This window comes from Coenobita brevimanus, chromosome 68, assembly GCF_032717465.1.
Source record: "Coenobita brevimanus isolate Jiangsu-jjx chromosome 68, ASM3271746v2, whole genome shotgun sequence".
Classification (NCBI taxonomy): Eukaryota; Metazoa; Arthropoda; class Malacostraca; order Decapoda; family Coenobitidae; genus Coenobita; species Coenobita brevimanus.
Genome location: NC_137021.1, coordinates 36,139,773 through 36,158,923, shown reverse-complemented (window position 1 = coordinate 36,158,923; position 19,151 = coordinate 36,139,773). Strand labels below are relative to the sequence as shown.

Here is a 19,151-nt window from a genome sequence, read left to right as displayed (position 1 = left end):
GACATGCTAAGAAGGATAATAACATCATTCATTAGACCAACCCTGAAATATGCATCAGTAGTCTGGAGTCCTCATCTCAAAAAACACATAGACAAGATTGAAAAAGTTCAAAGGGCCGCTACAAGATGGATACCAAGCTTAGGGTGACATGATGATGCTATATAAGTGCATATCAGGGAAGGAGAAAATAGACATAAATGATTTCTTAACATATGGAGAAGCATCAGCAAGAGGACACTGCAAAAAACTGCATAAGAAGAGAGGTGATAAAGACGTAAGGAAATTCAGTTTCCCAAACAGAGCAATTGATCAATGGAATGCACTACCGAATGAAATAATGTGTGCCAAAACAATTCACAAATTTAAGGATATGTACGATAAATATGGTTTAAGACACGGGACAGTACGAGCTTGACTCATTCCTGTAAAGATACAATTAGGTAAGAACACACCCACACACACCCACACTGTTGCTAGCTTACTCGCATCCTCAAGTGGTAAGAGCCAATTTACTAATCAGGACAATGTTTCCAGCCAATAAGTATTAGCTCCAAACATGAAACCTATTATTGAATATTACTCATTCCCTTTTCCTCGCTCCATACCACACTTTGCTGATGATGTATCTCAGTAACTGGGACATTTCTGCTTCTGCCCTGTATTTTACCAACATCCGTGGTTTTAGTACCAATCAAAATTCTATTCATTTCTTACTTGAATCTACAACCCCTCTAGCCTTATTCCTCACAGAAACCCAAGTCTCTCCTTGTGCTACCTTATCCCCATATGGTTTTCCTGGTTACCATTTCCTCACTAACTTTGGTAACATGGATGGCACTTATTCCTATATTAAATCAGAATACACAATTGACACAGTCATCAGTTTCACTTCTGACTTTATTACTAACCATACAAACTAAATTACCTTAATATAACCAAATACAGTATATCTGTAAAACTTATCACTTTCCCAGTGCCTCATCGGAACCCAACGTATTTGATTCTATATCCACACTGTTGACCAACCTTAACCTCACCCTTACTTCTGAATTACCGTGTTGGGTGATTTAGCTTCCACAGTGTGGAATGGTTATTGCATTCTGTCAGGACTGATGACACTGGTTTGGAGTTCGAGGTGTTTGCAGAATCGCAGAATCTTATGCAACTGGTAAAACATCCAACCAGAATACCAAATAATCCTGACCACAGTGTCTGTCTCTTGGACCTACGAGTATTCCTGACAAATGACCCAGATCGGGACATGACAGAGGTATTATCACCTCGTGGATCCTTCGACCACAATCTCATCAAAGTCACATTCGTCAGTTGCCCAAAACCTCCGAGTTCTGAACCAGTCACGGTGACCAGATGGAACCTTTTATAGGACAGACATGAATGGATATAGAAATTATCTACGTGAACCCATGGCAGTCTTTTTTCTCCACTGACATCACTTCTACCCAGTCCCGCAGTAATGACTTAAAGCCAGTTGATATAGAATTGTTCATATCCAATTAATAATTTACTAAAAATTCGGACTCTTAAAAATGGTTCAACAGCAGTTGTGCTGGAGCAACGACACAAAGATCTTTAGCATATAACTCTAACTTAAAGTCGATAGCAACCGAATTCTTCAAGCACTTTAATCAAAATTGCTAGAAACTATGCAAAAACAGTCATAATTTTCGCCAAATCAAACTTTTTAACTATTAAGCACCCAGTCTATTAAATATTCCTATAGACAACGCAGTATTCTGGTCAACTTTCAGTTCATTCAATAGAAACTTAGACAAGTCATTACCCTTTCCCCCAATAACATCGTCAGATAGAAACACTGTAAATGACCCACGTGGATAAGCTAACATTTCGCCAATACGTTTGCCATAAATTCTAACTTAAATGGGATCAGTCAGAACTTTCCTGTAACAGAACTTGATTCTCATGAAACTGCTGTGCTAAAGATACAAGGTAGATACATAAAACCTATCCTTGACACTTTCCAAACAACGGAACTCCAGGTCTAGATGGAGTTCCTCCAATCGTTTTGAAAAAAAAATCCCAAGATTTGCACCTGTTTTACCTATATTATTCAGACTATGCATACGTACTTTTTCACCCCCTAATTCTTAGAAAGAAGCCAATATCCATTTAATTCCAGAGAAAAATAAGTACGTCTGATCCCTCCGATGGCAGACCAATAGCTATCACATCTTCTCATGGAAAAGTATTTGAGATTGTCACTATTAAGCACACTGTTAAACACCTTGAATCCAACAACTTAAATAGTAAAAAAACAGTATGGTTTACGCCACAGAAGATCCACGATTCATATAATCAGTTAGTATATTCACACCATCCTTCAATCACCTGACCACCATGGATAAACCCATGCAGTAGCCCTTGATATTTCTTAAGCTTTTGGAAGAGTGTGAGACCGTTCCTTGTTATCCAAGCTCCCTTGCCATGACTCATCTTTTTTCCCATTGATTTCCTCATGTCACAGGAACAGAAAGATAAGAGTAAAGGTAGATGAAGTATATTTCAATTTCCATTCAGTTAATACCGGCATGCTACAAGGATCTGTCCTGGCTCCAATCCTGTCCCCCATTCATATTACTGCTGCCATGTCTGTTACCCATAATTCCATTCACTCATATGCAGATGACTCAACGCTTCACAGTTCCATCACACTGAAACACCCATTCACCGAGTTTAATATCTCTAACACGCAACTCAGTATATCTCCTTCAACAGTTACCTAAGATCAGTAATTGGTGACAAAATAACATTGTCTTATTGAATGCAAGAAAAAAATTATACATCTGATTGCTAATAGACAGGAATTGCCTGATTCGTATATTATCTTCAATGCAACCTGTATTCCTGTTTCTTATAGTAATGAAATTTTCCGTATTTTGCTTAATAATACCCTCATTTGGACCACTCATGTTAAAATCAGCTACTAAAACCGACTCAAAGAAACTTGGATTATTGTACAGAATCCATTACTTCGTTACTGAGGAGCAGTTAGCTATAAAGTACAAGTCATGTGCACTCTCAGCTGGAATATTGCTCACCCTTGTGGAGTGGATGTGAAGAGGTTTTACTAAAATAACTGGACAAAATTCAGAACAGTGCTGTCAGAATTAGTAATAACCCTGCAATTACAAATGAACCACCTCTCCTTCATTTGAGACAGAATATTGCCTCCTTTGCATTATTTTACAGACTTTTATGGCAAATGCTCAGACGATGTTGCATCCATTGTTACACCTCTCTGCGCCTTCCCGCGCAGTACACTGACATCTGATAGTGCTCTTGGTTCGACTGTCACACTGCCATATCGCAAAACTTCAGCCTATCATATTCTATTTATTTCCAGAACTGCTTCTCATTGGAACTCGCCTCCCTATAACAGATTCCCCTTAAAAACCAAACTACAGTAGGAAAATCCAACTGTTACAGAATTTTCTACGAACAGAGGACACCTGTAGTCCGATATATATATATATATATATATATATATATATATATATATATATATATATATATAATTTGTTTTTCCTTCCTCTTCTGTTTCAACAAAATATACTAACGCTTCTGTGTCTCTCTCAGCTGATTAGAAGTGTTTGGTGGTAGCTGGAATAAAATAGCTACTAGAACTGTCCCGACAATGAGAAGGATAATTATGGTGTTATTGTCATTCAAACACTTTTGACTTATTCTCGGGTGTTAAAAGCTGTCTGGTGTTATTATGGAATAGAGTATTAAAAGTGTCCTGAATGTGAGAGGGTTAAGCTATCGTCCAGTCTTCGTTAGTGTTCCTCTTGTCAGCTACAGCGTCGCAAACTCCATCCCTATGTGAAATTCTTGGTTGCTGGTCTGGAGTGCAACTTCGTGAATAGGTGTGTGAGAATATAGACATATATATGTACTCCTATCACAAATTAAGGCCCAGGCACCACTGCTCCTGTTCTCCCTTTGTCATGGGACAACACTGCCGCCGTTTGTGTTACAATGCCTTACTGTTCCACCTCACTGTGTCATTTTCAGTTGAGGATCTGGTCCATATCATAACTGCGAATCTTGTCCATGTTTCAGCTGTGGATCTGGTGAGCAGCTCCGAGGGCAGGTGTGTGAGGATATAGACGAGTGTGTGTTCCGTCCCTGCCTTCACGGAGGTTCATGCCAGAACATGAAGCCCGGGTACCAATGCTCCTGTCCTGCCACTATTACGGGTCAGCACTGTGAATGGCCCAGTCTGCCATCACACTCACACCCCGCCACAGCTCACCTCGCCATCGCTGCTCTTACTGTTTCATTTCTACTTCTTGGTGAGTCTTCATATTATTAGGACATTATTTCACCTCGCTTTGTTGATTGGACATTAAAGCTGCATTCTGTTATCCTACCCCTGAAAACCGAGTCAATTGTTATCAAAATTACTAATGCCATAAATCAGAGTTACAACATAATTCAGCGTATGAGACTCTCATACCAGTAAAGGAGCTAATGAAGTCTGTATCTAATCCCTCCAGTTTGAAACTCTCTACCAAGTTGATTAAAACGGCTGGAGATTAAAATGATATGAAAAATAGTTCCCTGGTTCAGGAGATTAATCTTTGCCTGATACAGTCCCAGTCACACCTCTATTTAATATTCGATTGGTTATTAATATTTTGTTTTCCTGCTTTCGCATCTAACAGTGTAGTACAAGTACATTCATAATGTGAATAAACTATATCTATGAAACTAGCTTTTAAATGACAGAAGAATGTTTTTTTTTTCTTTTTCTTTTTTCCATTCTGCTGCGTAAAATTAAGTCGGAGAGACTCTTACCTGGATTCACAACAAATTTACGATAAGTTTCTTGTCATACCTTAGATTTAATTTTGCAAGAAGAGAGTAGGAATATGTTGCACTCTCCTTTTCTTGAGTTTTTTGTAAAGGTAAAACAAAATACAGTTATTTTTTATATTTGCATAATAAAATAATATGCAGTAATTTCTCTCATAAGAGAGAATTCTCTTGCAGGAACCATGACACATGAAAATATTCTCTATTTTCCTTTCGTTGCCCTTCGTACAAAATATAGTAACCTGCAATAATTTTCCCTTACAAATAAGATATGCATTTGCCGTAAGAAAAAGGGACATGGGAAGAATCTGAACTTTCCTTCTGGAAAAAAAAAAATCCGATCCCTGTCACATCCTCCTCCTCTTCAAGGTGACATGCAATCTGAATTTCCAGATCTGACCATTTTATTGACAGTACCTTGCGAGCGAGCGCGTGTGGGCACACACACACACACACACACACACACACACACACACACACACATCGATCTAGCAACACAGCCCATTTTCTTTACACCCTCATATGCAAGAGTCTGTCTTCCTAAATATATCTTTCTCACTGGCTAAGACATCCAGTATTTTAAGTACGTGTTCAAATTTTTCTAAATAAATGGGTCTAGAATCTGGTTATTATATTCGTTAAAAAATAGTTACGTTTGGGAAATACTGCAGGCTCTTAGCCCTATGTTCTTTCTTTTCCACTAATAGGTACCATAATAAGTGTACAGGTGTTGTACACATGTCAAAAAATATTGGGGAAAAGTGTGCAACCATTCTATATAGACGTATGTGGTCATAAACAGCCAGGAAAAATGATACTGATCTGATACTCCTAACATGTTATTCTGAAAAGTTTGCTGGACTACAAAAATTCCATCACCTGGTTTAAAATGTCATTACTCACTGGCTTGTTATTTATCATTATGAATTGTATTAGTATATTATGTCAGCAATTTTGTTTCGACAGTGGTGGTGGGTGTGGCAGTAAGGACGAGGCTGCAGCGCTGGCGGGCAGGGCGGGACGCAGCATTGGGCCCAGCTGACGTCACCAGTGTCACTGAGGGCCTGGACACACCCACATCCATCCAGGCCCTGACACACACACCTTATGTTCATGCAGGTACACACACTTCCTTCATGCCCTTCACACACACGCACACACACACACACACACACACACACACACACACACACACACACACACACCATATACTGAAACAAGTATGCATATTTCCTATGGATGATGATTCACACATTCAACTTTGCCTGCCGATATTATTTATATTTTAGCTTTGTTGTTAGCATGCCATTACATTTCGCTTTTAGGTGAAAGAAATTAGTTTAACTGGACAAATTAAGGCCGTATGCATCCTTCCCACATAAAAAGACTCTCCTGAACAGGATAAATTCGTCTTGATATGTGAAGAATTTTGTAAAAAAAAAAAAAAAAGACATCATCTAATTGGTATAACTTGTCTCTGCTTCGCTTCATCTACAGTCCGGTACAGGGGATTATTTAAATTCTGTGAATATTATAGACAAATTATCTTACTCTGGGTAGAAGGGATTATTCTCATTCAGGGATAAAATTTTGATGATTGCAGATTCTATTATGATTATCCTAATTGATATAATTACTGACGACATTAAATAACAAGATGATAGACAGACAGACAGACAGATAGACAGACTGATAGATAGATAGACAGATGGATAATGTATGCCATACTGCAATCATCAGTGACACTTCTAGTACGTAATACTTGAACTAATGTAATATGTGGCATAGTGTCGTTACTATTATGGAAACATATATTGCTTCATTTAATTTCTTGATTAATGTCAGAATTAGGATGGCAACACATATATTTCCGATGAACTATAGGATTCTAACTTTGTACCCGAGAAACTTTTGCACAGTCGCGAGCAAGTGTTCCCCAAGAAGCCTCTGCCAGTGTACTGCTTTCCTTATTTCTTTTCTCCCTGAGCACATTGCTCCACTATTTTCTCATGCTATGACCAGACGATTGTGTTTATATTAGGAAACCCCAGAGGGAGAAGTTAATGGCTGCTTTGTTTTAGTCGTCTTTCCTTTAAGCGAAGGTAACAAGTAGTATGAACATGGCATAAAGGAATAAGAAAAATACGTCGTTGGCTTTACCGGGTTAACATATGTACGATACTATCTACCTTAACTAGAGACTCCTTCAGTTTTAAGTTGCATGACGTTAAATACGCTACAAAAGACAAGTAGGACAACCAGCGAAATAGCCTCTCTTTTGGTCTTATGCTTAATCATTAAACTGCAAAGAGGAATGCAAACCCGATATTTTCAACATTAATTTCTGGATCAAGTTCGTCAGATGAAATGTGTTTAACCTTCCTATATGGTTGCTGACTGCACGCTGTAATGTGAGGTGCAGCCTGACCATACCTAATAACCACAGGTGTTCTAAAAATGACAAAAAAGAATTTGGGGTTTGTATTCCACTGTGCAATTTAATCTTTAAGCATAAAGACTTTAATTTCACAGCGCCGTGAGTTGTTCAGATCAACATTTTAACTTGTATCTATTCCTCCAATGATGAATTTTTGTATCAAGACATATTTCGAGTACAGTCGAGACTTGTGAAGGCTTAACTGATAAATGGATGGATCTATGGCAAATTTTCACAGAACACTTTATCGATATTTTTGCGTTTGTACTTTCCAGATACTGTTTATGGAATAACTTACGCCTTGTAAATGGGGAAGAATCATGAGATGATGATGATGATGATAATGATGACGAGGAGGAGGAGAGATGATGATGATGATGATGATGATGAGGAGGAGGAGGAGGAGGACAAAAGGAAGGAAAGTGATGATGATGATGAGGAGGAGGAGGAGGAGGAAAAGGAGGACTCTTGGTAAGGCTAGTTTTCCCACCATTTTCCACATCTTTTATTGTTTCTGGATACAGTCTAATCCCGTCCCCTCCCCTCTTAGGTAGGCAACGCGGTCGGGATATTAATTTCCTATGTCCTCCCGCAGAAACCAAACAAATATTAGCACCATTAGAACTCTCACCACTGACAAGCGAGAAGGCGGGGCTGAGTGAAGTAAGCCTGTCCGTCCCTGTCACCTCTCTCAAAAGACCATCGACAGTGAACAGTGTTGATCAAGAAAGTTCTCCTCACCACCACTCCACCGTCTCGTGTCAGAAAGTCAAGCAAATCGTGTGCTGTGTGGAGGCTGGCGCGGTTGTGACGTCCCCTGTGGCCACCGATTCGCCAGGAATGAAATACCAGAACCCATCTTACAGAGTGGCCAGTGTCGCCCAGCCCACGCCCACCCAGGATGACTTGCGAGCATATGCCTATGAGGGGAACTGCTCACCCTCTTGCTCGTTGTCTTCACCTATGTTAGGTAGGTTAAGAGTTTTCTGAAATCGTTATGTTCATTGCTACTAAGATAGATAGATAGACAGATAGATAGATAAATAGAGGTAGATAGATAGATAAATAGGTAGACAGATAGTAGAAGTAGACTGTAGCACCAGTCGAGCACGGCAGTACTCCGAGTGTGGATGGAAAGCTGACGAGGGGGAGAGCTGGAGCACCTGTTTCATCAGCCCTCGGGTCTAGTTTTTGACCATCCTCCTTTGCTGAACTTTTTCAGTGTTTCAGTAACAGGGAGTAGGCCAGCATGTTCTCCAATACAAGTTTCTCTATCTGTCAACACCAAACTACATGCACAGTACACACTACACTTCCTTTTCACAATTTCAGAAAACGATGGCGTCTAATAACGTATCCTCGGAGTACCCAGGTGGGGGGGGGACCATAAATGCCCCCACCATTCACTCCTCTCCCGGTGACGACTCAACGAGCTGCCTGGAACCACTGTCTGACTCACTTCTTGATTTCCGCAACATTCGCTGTCTTTCCTCTAACTTTTTCTCTGTTGAGCACCACCTCTCCTTCTCTAAACATCACCTTCTTTTCTTAACTGAGACTCAGCTGTGTGAGGCAGCTGATAGCACACTCTTTTCTGTATCCCCCTCCTTTCTCTATACTCATTTCAAAGCTAAAGGTGGCTGTTGTGTATATGTACACAATTACTTATTTTGCTCTCGTGTTCCTGAACTTGATTCTTCTAAATTTTCTACTCTCTGGCTTCGGCTTTCCTGTCGTTCTGTGACTAAATATATCTGTGCATTTTACTTATCTCCTAATTCTACTGTCCATCCATCCATCATCCAATCCTACATTGCCCCATGAGGAACGTAGAAACCCTGAGCTAGGCAAGTTGGTCCTGACATTTAAGATGAGAGTGACCAGCCTCACTTATCCCTGAGTGGCATTACGTGAGCAATAACCTGAACCATCCCTTGGATACAAAACTTCACCGGCTTAGTCCGATTGAAGTGCTGTAAATACCCACTAAACCACCAGGCGCCATAATTTGGTTATATGGTTACCACCCAGCATAGTAAATGGTTTCCTGGTGTACAGGAAACCATTCGGCTTGTCACTCAGTGTTGAGTCACCCATAGGCAGAAAGAAGAGGAAAGAATAAAGGACAGAGAGACATAAGGAGGGAGTGTAAAGTCACCCGTAGGCAGAAGGATGTGGAAAGAATGAAGTAAAGAAAGACAGAAGAGAAAGGAAGGAATGAAGGGAGGAGAGGAAAGGGCAGATACCCGAGAGCAACACTACATCGAATGAGTGGATGGTGAGTTCCCCTACCTACCACGAGCACCACCACCTAATTCTACTGACTATGAAAAATTCTTTGACTATCTTACTTCTTTCATGGAACCCATCCCATCTGTTTCTCCTTTCTGTGAAATCTCCATTTTAGGAGATTTCAATGTTCACTACCACCTTCGACTCTCCTCTCCATTCATTGATCCACTTAGTGAACAAGCCTACATCTTTTCTATCTTTAATGACCTAGAGCAGCTCTTACAGCACCCTACTAGTATCCCTGACCGCCTTTGAGAGAGTTCCAACAAACCTGACCTCTTCCTTACAACCAATCCTTCTGCTTACACTGTTAATCTTTCCTCTCCGTTGGGCTCCTCCGATCACAACCTTATTACCTTAACCTGTGGACGTCCAAAGAAATGTCAGTTGTGGCACTTTGGAGCCACGGATTGGGAGGCCCTCCTGCAGTACTTCTTTGATTTTCCCTGGAATGATATTGCTTCCATGGCCGGGAGCCATCTGAGTGTGCCTCACGCATTACGGAGGTTACTCTCTCGAGCGTGGAAGCATACATTCCATTCTCATATCCTTTGACTAATGCAAGAAAGCCTTGGTTTCATCACGCTTGTTCTAATGCTGTCCACAACAAGGAGAGGGCCTATAAAAGGTACTGGAGCCAACCCACCCTTGAATCACATCTTGTTTATTTTACTGCCTGGAATGCTAAATCTGTTCTTCACTCTGCTAGAAATAATTTCACCCATACTAAATGCTCTCAACTTTCCAACTCGAAATCTTCCCGCTCCTTTTGACTCCTTGCCAAAAAAAATTCTAACTACTTTACCTCATCATCCTTCCCTCTTTTCTACTCTTATGGCTCTATAGTTATTTCTTCTACCAATAAAGCAGATCTTTTCACTCAGACTTTCCCCTCCAGTTCCACCAAAGATGATTCCGGTGCTGTTCCTCCATCACTTCCCCCATCTGACTTCCTCATGGCTGACATCAAAATGTATTCACCTGATGTATTTTCTGCCATCACTGGCCTCAATACTAAAAAGGGATATGGGCCTGATGGGGTCCCTCCTACTGTCCTCAAGAACTGTGCCTATGTTCTTAACACCCTGCCTAGGTAAACTCTTTCACCTTTGTCTATCAACATTTACCTTTTCTTCTTGATGGAAGTTTGCTATCATTCAGCTAGTCCCAAAGAAGGGTGACCATTCCCAACCTTCTAACTATCACCCAAATGCTTTAACATCCTGTGTCTCAAAAGTTTTCGAGTCTATTCTTCACAGAAAAATTTTAAAGCATCTCTCCTATCACAGCCTTTCTGATCATCAATATGGGTTCCATCAGGGATGCTCCACTGGCGATCTTCTCACCCTCCTTTGGGGACTTTGGTGAAAGGTTTGCCATGGCACTTGACATCTCAAAGGCTTTTGACTGAGTCTGGCATAAATCTTTAATTTCCAAACTGCCCTCTTACGGTTTCTATCCTTCTATCTGTGCCTTCATCTATAGCTTCCTTTCTGGTCGTTCTATAGCTGCTGTTGTAGACGGCCACTGTTCTTCTCCTAGATCTATCAACAGTGATTCCTCAGGGCTCTGTCTTATCACCAACTCTCTTCATTTTTATTCATCAATGACCTTCTAAGCTATACATCTAACCCTATCCACTCATATGCTGATGATTCCATCCTTGACCTTTCCATTCAGTTCCCGCAACATCCATCTCAGCAGTTACTTCAACAATCAAGGGGTTAGGCTATGGCACACCTAATGTCTGACTTGGCTCATATCTCTGACTGGGGTATAAATAATTATGTTGTTTTTAATGCATCAAAGACTCAGTTCTTACACCTATCAACCCGACATAATCTTCCACAGGAGTACCCACTAATGTTTAATAATATCCAGCTCAATCCTGCATCTTCCATGAACATGCTTGGGGTTTCATTCTCTCGGGACGTATCTTGGAAAGTTCATAATATATCTCTTGTAAAATCTACATCCAAGAGATTAGGTGTGCTAAGAAGGCTCCGTACCTTCTTTACCCCTGCACAGCTGTTGACTTAATCATCATCATCAGCCGTTTGAGAGTCCACTGCAGGACCGGCCGATCCCGACCGAAGTGGGGACGATACAGCCTCTGTATCTCCACCTAATGGCTTAGGCTGTCTGGTAGAGATTGTATGTAGGGTGAGAAGTGCTTGTAAGTGTAATTATTGCAGTGTTGGAGTGGCTTTAGATGTGTGTGTAGTCTGTGAATCAAGTGTAATCGGCCCGCGCAAGTCGACTGGGTGCAAGCATACTTTATAGTATGCAACACTGGTTCAACTACAGCACCCCTTATGTCTGCCAAAGCAGTACGTGGCCAGAAGAAAGCTCCCAAAGTTCTATTACCCTGGTGGGCGTGAACCCTCATTCTTCCATGTACGAAAACACATACTTTACCACTGTATCACAGAGGCTCTTGTTGACTTCAGAAACGGGTTTTATTTGCCCCTGCATATAGTACAACTCTCATGTGTGGGGAGGCTCCCCACATACAGGCCTTCTCAATAGGATGGGGTCAAAGGCCTTTCATTTCATTTACTCTCCTCCTCTTACTGGCTTCCTTCAACCTCTGTCTCTTCGCCTCACTGTTGCATCTTTATCTCTTTTCTGTCGCTACTTCAACGGTCATTGCTCCTCTGAACTGTCTGCTTGCATCCCTCCACCTCTACGGCGGGTGCGTAGCACCCATCTAGCAACAAACTTTAATCCCTTGTCTGTCCAACTCTCTAATGCAAGAGTTAATCAACAATCCCGGTCCTTCATTTATGAAACAGGTCAACTCTGGAACTGTCTCCCTCTGTCTGTATTCCTTACTTCCTATGATCTCCAGTCTTTCAAACACAGTGTGTCCAGGCATCTCGAAATGAATGTAACTTGAATTTGGCTCTCTTTTGTATTGTTTTTTTTCTTTTCTTGGAAGGAACGGTTTCTGGGCTCTTATCCTTTGGTTCCTTCTTTCTTGCGTATACAGCATATATATATATATATATATATATATATATATATATATATATATATATATATATATAGATAGATAGATAGATAGATAGATAATAGATAGATAGATAGATAGATATACTGTAGATATATCTACCTATCTATCTATCTATCTATCTTACTATCTCTCTCTCTCTCTCTCTCTCTCTATATATATATATATATATATATATATAAAAATATATATATATGTATATATATATATATATATATATATAGATTATGCAGATGATATAGTTTTGATTTGTGATGGGCCAGAAGAGATGCAGAGAGTGTTGGACTGTTTGGTGAGTGATAGGTCGCAAGGTGGGTTTGGTTATTAATTGTGGAAAAACTGAAATAATATATATGAATATGGAAAATGCACAGGAATGTATATAATTGGAGGTATGGTTGTAAAGCAAGTTGATAGGTTTAAATATTTAGGTACTTATTTAGCCAAGGATGGTTCTTTGAACTTTGAATTCGAGGAAAGGTATAAATAGAAGGCTAATCAGGCAATGGGAATGCTTAAATATATATTTGGAATAATAACAATTTCTCTGTGCATACAATATAGATTAAACTTTATAAGGTAATGGTTAGGAGTATATTAATTTATGGACACGAGTCTTGGTACAGCACAGTGACTATGGAAAATAAATTCTTGGTGTTTGAAAATAAAGCACTTAGAAGATATATATAGGAGTTAGAGTGGTGGGAAAGGATACCAAATAGTAGAATTAGAGAAATAACGGGAGTGCAGCCGATAGATGAATATGTTAGATTCTCTAGATGGAAGTGGCTAGGACATGTGTACAGGAGACAGGGAATAGTACGAGGTACACCAGGGTGGGTGGCACTTGGTAGGAGAGGTAGAGGAAGGCCAAAAGAGACGTGGGTGAGGACAATGAGACGGGAAGCTGGAGATGAGTGTTGGGGAGATCTTGAGGAGTTAGCACATAGATAGATGTGGTGGTGTAGAGTTCATCGAGGCCCTATGCATCCCCGAGGGTGCCACAGGAATATGATATATATATCTATATATATATATAGATATATAGATAGATATATATATATATATATATATATATATATATATATATATATATATATATATATATATATATATATATATATATATATATATATATATATATATATATATATATATATATATATATATATATATATATATATATATATATATATATATATATATATATATATATATATATAGATAGATAGAATAGGGTGTCCGAAACACAATGCTGTATTTCCACTCTGCCGGGCTGTATATCATGTCACTTCATGTGTTGTGGGGACGGCTCAGTCAGTGTTATCTGTATCTCTCTGCATCATTTATTCATTTCCTACTGCCACTGCCACAACCAGGCACACACAAGCCGACTGAGCCGTCCTCGTAAAACTTAAGTTACTGCCACGTGAGTTTTTATTGAGAGCTATTTACGGGCCACCCTGTATATAAGTCATGATAGGAAACTTTTAAACTATTTCAGGTTACCTGGACTCACTCTCAGCTGAGTAAGTACCAGTACGTCTGGCGTTAAAGTGTCCTTACACATAAGAGTTAATGGCGACAATATTATCTCTTTTATATTCCTTTGCTCACTCTCAGCTTGAAGTCGTCTGGTGCTAGTTGCAGTAGTGCTATCGAAACAATTTGAGGGTTGACAAAGCCAGTATTAACCATGTCTGGACCTTTTAACTTACTCTCAGCTGAACTGAATCATCTGCCATCAGCAATATTAATATACTAGCGTTGACCCGGAAGTAAAATGGTCTATATGAACTAGATACTCTTATAAGTCTATATTCTTACACACTCTATATAATCTTGGTAATTATAATACTCTTCCTTGCCCATGCCATTCACTTAGCATTCATTATAACTTTTTCTTACCGATGACGTCATTTCATCTTAGATTATCATCACGCGATTTTATTTAAGCCAGGAAGGACCTCTATTTGTTTCAGTTGTATGGGGGTTGTATCTAGCTCTCTAATACGAAATGGATTCCATAAGACGAGTAGCAATCGTCTGGAGACAGAACATATCAAAAAAGCCTTTATCTTATGGAAGCGGTTAATAAAGACAATCACCTTAGATAATTTTAGGCTTAGAAAAATACATTACCGATACCAGATATGAAGCCATCAATCACAAGCCCAGGCAACCCCTTATATTTACCTCTGCCAATGAAACTGGAGGGGAGGATATGTATTTGCCCGTGCATGTTTGTTTATGTCTGCTTGTGTAGAAAACATATCGGAAAGTTGTTATCGAATTTCAGTTAGCTTTGGTGGATAGGTGGGCAGTTGGTCAAGGAAGAGTTAATTAGATATTAATGTGGACCAGGATTCGGATACAGGAAATAAGTTTTATTGGCGTTGCCGGAGGTATGCAGTTTTAGAAAATGTTTAAAGGGTCAGACGAACACCGCAGAATTATTGTTGACTGTGTGAGACCGTACCAATAGGAAGAGAAATTACAGCCGTAAATGATTTTTTTTCCTCGTTGTCGGAAGTATGCGATCTGTGAGTGCTTTCTAGTTTGAATGTGTAATGAATCTCAGTGCCTCATCACACTGATATCGGGTTCATTAACAATTATGTTGGGCATTACCTGATCGTGTAGGTCGGTATAAATTTTGGAAGAAGACAACCTAGTTTCACTGGCCCAGATTCTGGGCATAACATTCCTTAATGCCACCCGTATCATGTCTGCCAGTAAAAAACGGAAAGCCTAAGACTTAAAGTAATGAACAGGCTGGAAGCTACGAATGAGCTGGGTGAGTTGGAGATAGGGCAGCCTGATGGGGGAGGGCAAAATATGAAGGCAACTCGTTTCTGGTCACTCCCCCGAAATTAAGGCATCTGGCTATAGAAACAGTTATTACTCCAGGATTTACAGCGACCTACACGAACGCATGATTTCTACTAGAATACGTCTGATTCAGTGTTCACGGTGACGAGGGTGTTATCTAAGTACATTTCCCCTCAGAAGCACAAGCCGAGTCTGAAGTGGACACTATACAGCCTCTGGTCCCGGAATGCAGGGAAGTGCTGGACTTGCTCAAAAATCTACCTGATGCAGTTTTTCACCCACCCACACAGTCTGCCACTCAGTCAAACTCGGAATCCACTTCACCACAGAGCCAGTCAGTTACATATTTTGGAGCAACTCAACAAACTGTAGGCGAGTCACAAGGTTTGTCAGGCAGTCAATCAGCCTTTAAATTGGGAAGTTCTCAATCAAACTCTGAGAATAACCAAAAAGCTGTACTATCAGATACAGCAACAGAGTCAGACAGTCCCCTCCTCCCAAGAGTCGAACACAGGGTTACGCCATATGAATATTCAACTCTTTGTTGAATGATCTATTTTTCTTAAGGTAAGAAAGTGTTCTTATTTTGAAAAAGTTTAGGCAAGTAACTGGCTTTATATTTTCCTAAGTATTATTTTTAGTAAATAAAATATTCATGTATTTTTCAGCAACACATGAGAGAGAGAGAGAGAGAGAGAGAGAGAGAGAGACCTGGAATATATGATCATATATTTGTTAATTAAAAGGAAAAGGGTAATATACTTATGCACTGTAAAACAACAGTGCACAATCAATACCAATGTAAAGCATATTAAAAAGCTAAAACATATTTTGTACATCGGTATGATTGTACCTTAACATTTACCTCTAATCACATCATGTTACATGAGCATACTTAGCAGAGAGACGGTTTTTGTATATACACTGTCCTGTCACTGTTACATTAAGAATTCGTAAAATATAGTCTATAACATTATTACTCAACGTTTTGTACATTTATACGAAATTAGAAATAAAGTGCATACTAAAGAGGATTTCACTAACCTACTGTTTTGCGTGAAGCATCCATCTGTATGTGTGTGTGTGTGTGTGTGTGTGTGTGTGTGTGTGTGTGATATTGGCCAGCTTATGCTGCCTTCATTGTTAGTCGTGTTTTTTTACTTGGTTTCTTTTTTTTTTGTCTTTCTTCCTTGCTTAACCCACCAAGTGCTGGCTATTTTTAGCCCTATGGGTCACCCCAGTGCCGGCCATTTTTCGACCTTTTTTGTTTTTTTTGGCCAAAATGATAGATTTTGATGTGGAAACAACAAATTTCGCCATTAAAATGTTCACCGAGGCTCGTAAAATTAGCTTTACTGAGTCCTGCATACTCGTGTACAGGTATAGCCGCTCTCTCACGCTCACCACGTATGTGAGAGAAAGCCATTTTCTATGTAAGGTATTCTCAGGTATTTATGCTGGGAAGGTATAGCAATGTTCAATACACTATTCTGATTACTTATTACTTCAGCATCTATCACAATTTGTGTCTTTCTCACTGTGAATGCATTATCTTACACTTACTTGAAGATAGGTACAACCTGACTTCATTACATACAGTCCTGGCACTTACAAGAAGGTATTTACAACTTGACTTTACTATATAGTCCTTACACTTACAAGAAAATATTTACAACTTACACTTACATGAAAATATTTACAAAATGCCTTCACTATGTACAGCACTGGGTGAGGCACACAGGCAGAGTGAGCATGAGGGGGGGAGCGAGTGAGTGTATGGCCTTGACAGCCTGGGGGATGGAAGAGGAACAGTTACCTTACATGCCTGCCAATTTTTACCCACGAATCTTGAAAAATGCGGTCACAGTGAAGTTTTTTATTTCAAACCGTTTTAAAACGGCACTGGCACTGGCCGCGAAATTATGTCAGATCATTTTAAAATGGCACTGGCACGCGGCAGGTTAATTGTGGCAGGCACTTCTACCCTTCAGAATTAACAGATTCTGACCAAACTTGGACACAATGACCAGCCTGAGACATAGCTGTGTCCGCAATTTTTTGGTTGCTAGGCAATTACTCGTTGCTGAGCAACGGCGGAAAAAAATGTTTTTTTTTTGCATATTTCACGTTTTCAGCCATAGAACATAACTAATGGGCATGGAAAGCTCTGATTTCTTTAGACGTAATCTTGAGGCCATCCATTTACCTCTCTTCTAGTTTTCAAGTGGCAACCCTGCAAAGATTGGCCTCAGTGTCCCTAGCAACCAGTACCAGCTTTCATAAATGCGCCCCTAGTTCTCCACTGGCTAGATGGAAATGAATGAAAGTTTGCATGCTTATAGACACTGACTAGTACTACAACTTTTCTTGTATATCTATGTGCCACACTGGCCAGGTCAGGAGGCAAAGGTCATCAAATGTGAAAGTGGACATAGCTAACATCATGACTTTACTCGTTCAAAATGCTAAGGCTTGGAAGATAATTAAGCCAGGACCATGACTCTTAGATTGAATGCTGCACTGGAGTACCTCTATAATAAAAATACATTTAGTGTTGAAACTCACTTCCAGTCGCTGGCAGCGCCACCTAGAAGTTGTACCTCTTGTGGGCCATTCTATGAATTTCAAGTTCCCTAGCTCCACAGTGGAAGGATGGAATCAAATGAAACTTTTCAAGCTTATAGACGTTTATGAGTACTACATGTGAGCTTTATACATGCATGACCCATATCCGTGAGATCAGGAGTCAAAGGTCATTAAGTGCAGAAAATGTGAAAAGGGCTAAAATTACAACTTTCCTTGCGAAAAATGCTAAGGCTCCAAAGATGATTAAGCCAGGATGATGATTCTTGGGTGAAGTGTTGCACTGGAGTACCTCCATGTAGTAATGACTTTTAGTCTCGAAACTCTTTGTCACTGGCAGCGTCACCTATAATTTGTGCCACAGTTGGGCCATTCTGCTAATTTCAAGTCCTCTAACTCCACAGTGGGTGGATGGAGTCGAATGAATCTTCAATGACCTATATCCACCAGGTTAGGGTTCAAAGGTCATCAAGAGCAAAACTCAAGAAAAGCACAAAAATTGCAACCTGGTCATCAAAAGCAAAAATTATAAAAAGCACTAAAATTGCAACTTGACAAAGCTTGGTTCGTTTAGAGCTGGCCATGATCACCCCCGGCTTGTAATGATAATAATAATAATAATGATAATAATAATAAGTAATGGTTTATTGATAAATACAAGTAGCCAGAGGCTGCAAATATATATAAAAAAGCAATTTATCCAATTTAATATGAAAGTTTATCTAGAGATGTAAATGTATTAAGGAAGTTAACTATTGCGTGGATGGTACTGTGCTTGTAACGGTTCATTCTGGCGCTGATGGGTACCGGTGGATTGTAGTGATGAACAGCTTGGTTGGGACGAGGACTCTCAGGGAAAAGCAAGTGTTTATGGCGTGGGTCATTGACCGTTTCTTTTTTTTTTTCCGAACGCATGGAGTTGGTGAACATTAATAGCCTATCTGCAATAGAAAGAAGGTTCAGCTGGTTGGGAACTTCACTGTAGTCAGTAAAGTTCGAGCCTAGGATGATTCCCAATACCCTTTTCTGAACTTTTTCGTGATTGTTTCGTTTTGTAACGTTGAGGGATGAGGACCAGACTGGAGAGGCCTAGCTCAGCTTGGGAAGAATGAATGTAGTGCAGAGGTTCCTAAGTGG

At 39.9% G+C, this 19,151-nt stretch overlaps 1 protein-coding gene across 1 annotated transcript in view; it reads left to right on the top strand.

Moving 5' to 3' along the window:
• LOC145405883 (putative neural-cadherin 2) overlaps window positions 1-14,132 on the top strand; it is a 482,786-nt gene extending 468,654 nt beyond the window's left edge. The window contains exons 24-27 of the mRNA XM_080277140.1: window positions 4,102-4,334; window positions 5,824-5,976; window positions 7,890-8,264; window positions 14,104-14,132. Of these exons, the coding sequence (XP_080133266.1) occupies window positions 4,102-4,334; window positions 5,824-5,976; window positions 7,890-8,264; window positions 14,104-14,132 (790 nt within the window). The remainder of the gene's footprint in view (window positions 1-4,101; window positions 4,335-5,823; window positions 5,977-7,889; window positions 8,265-14,103) is intronic.
• Window positions 14,133-19,151: the final 5,019 nt, after the last annotated feature.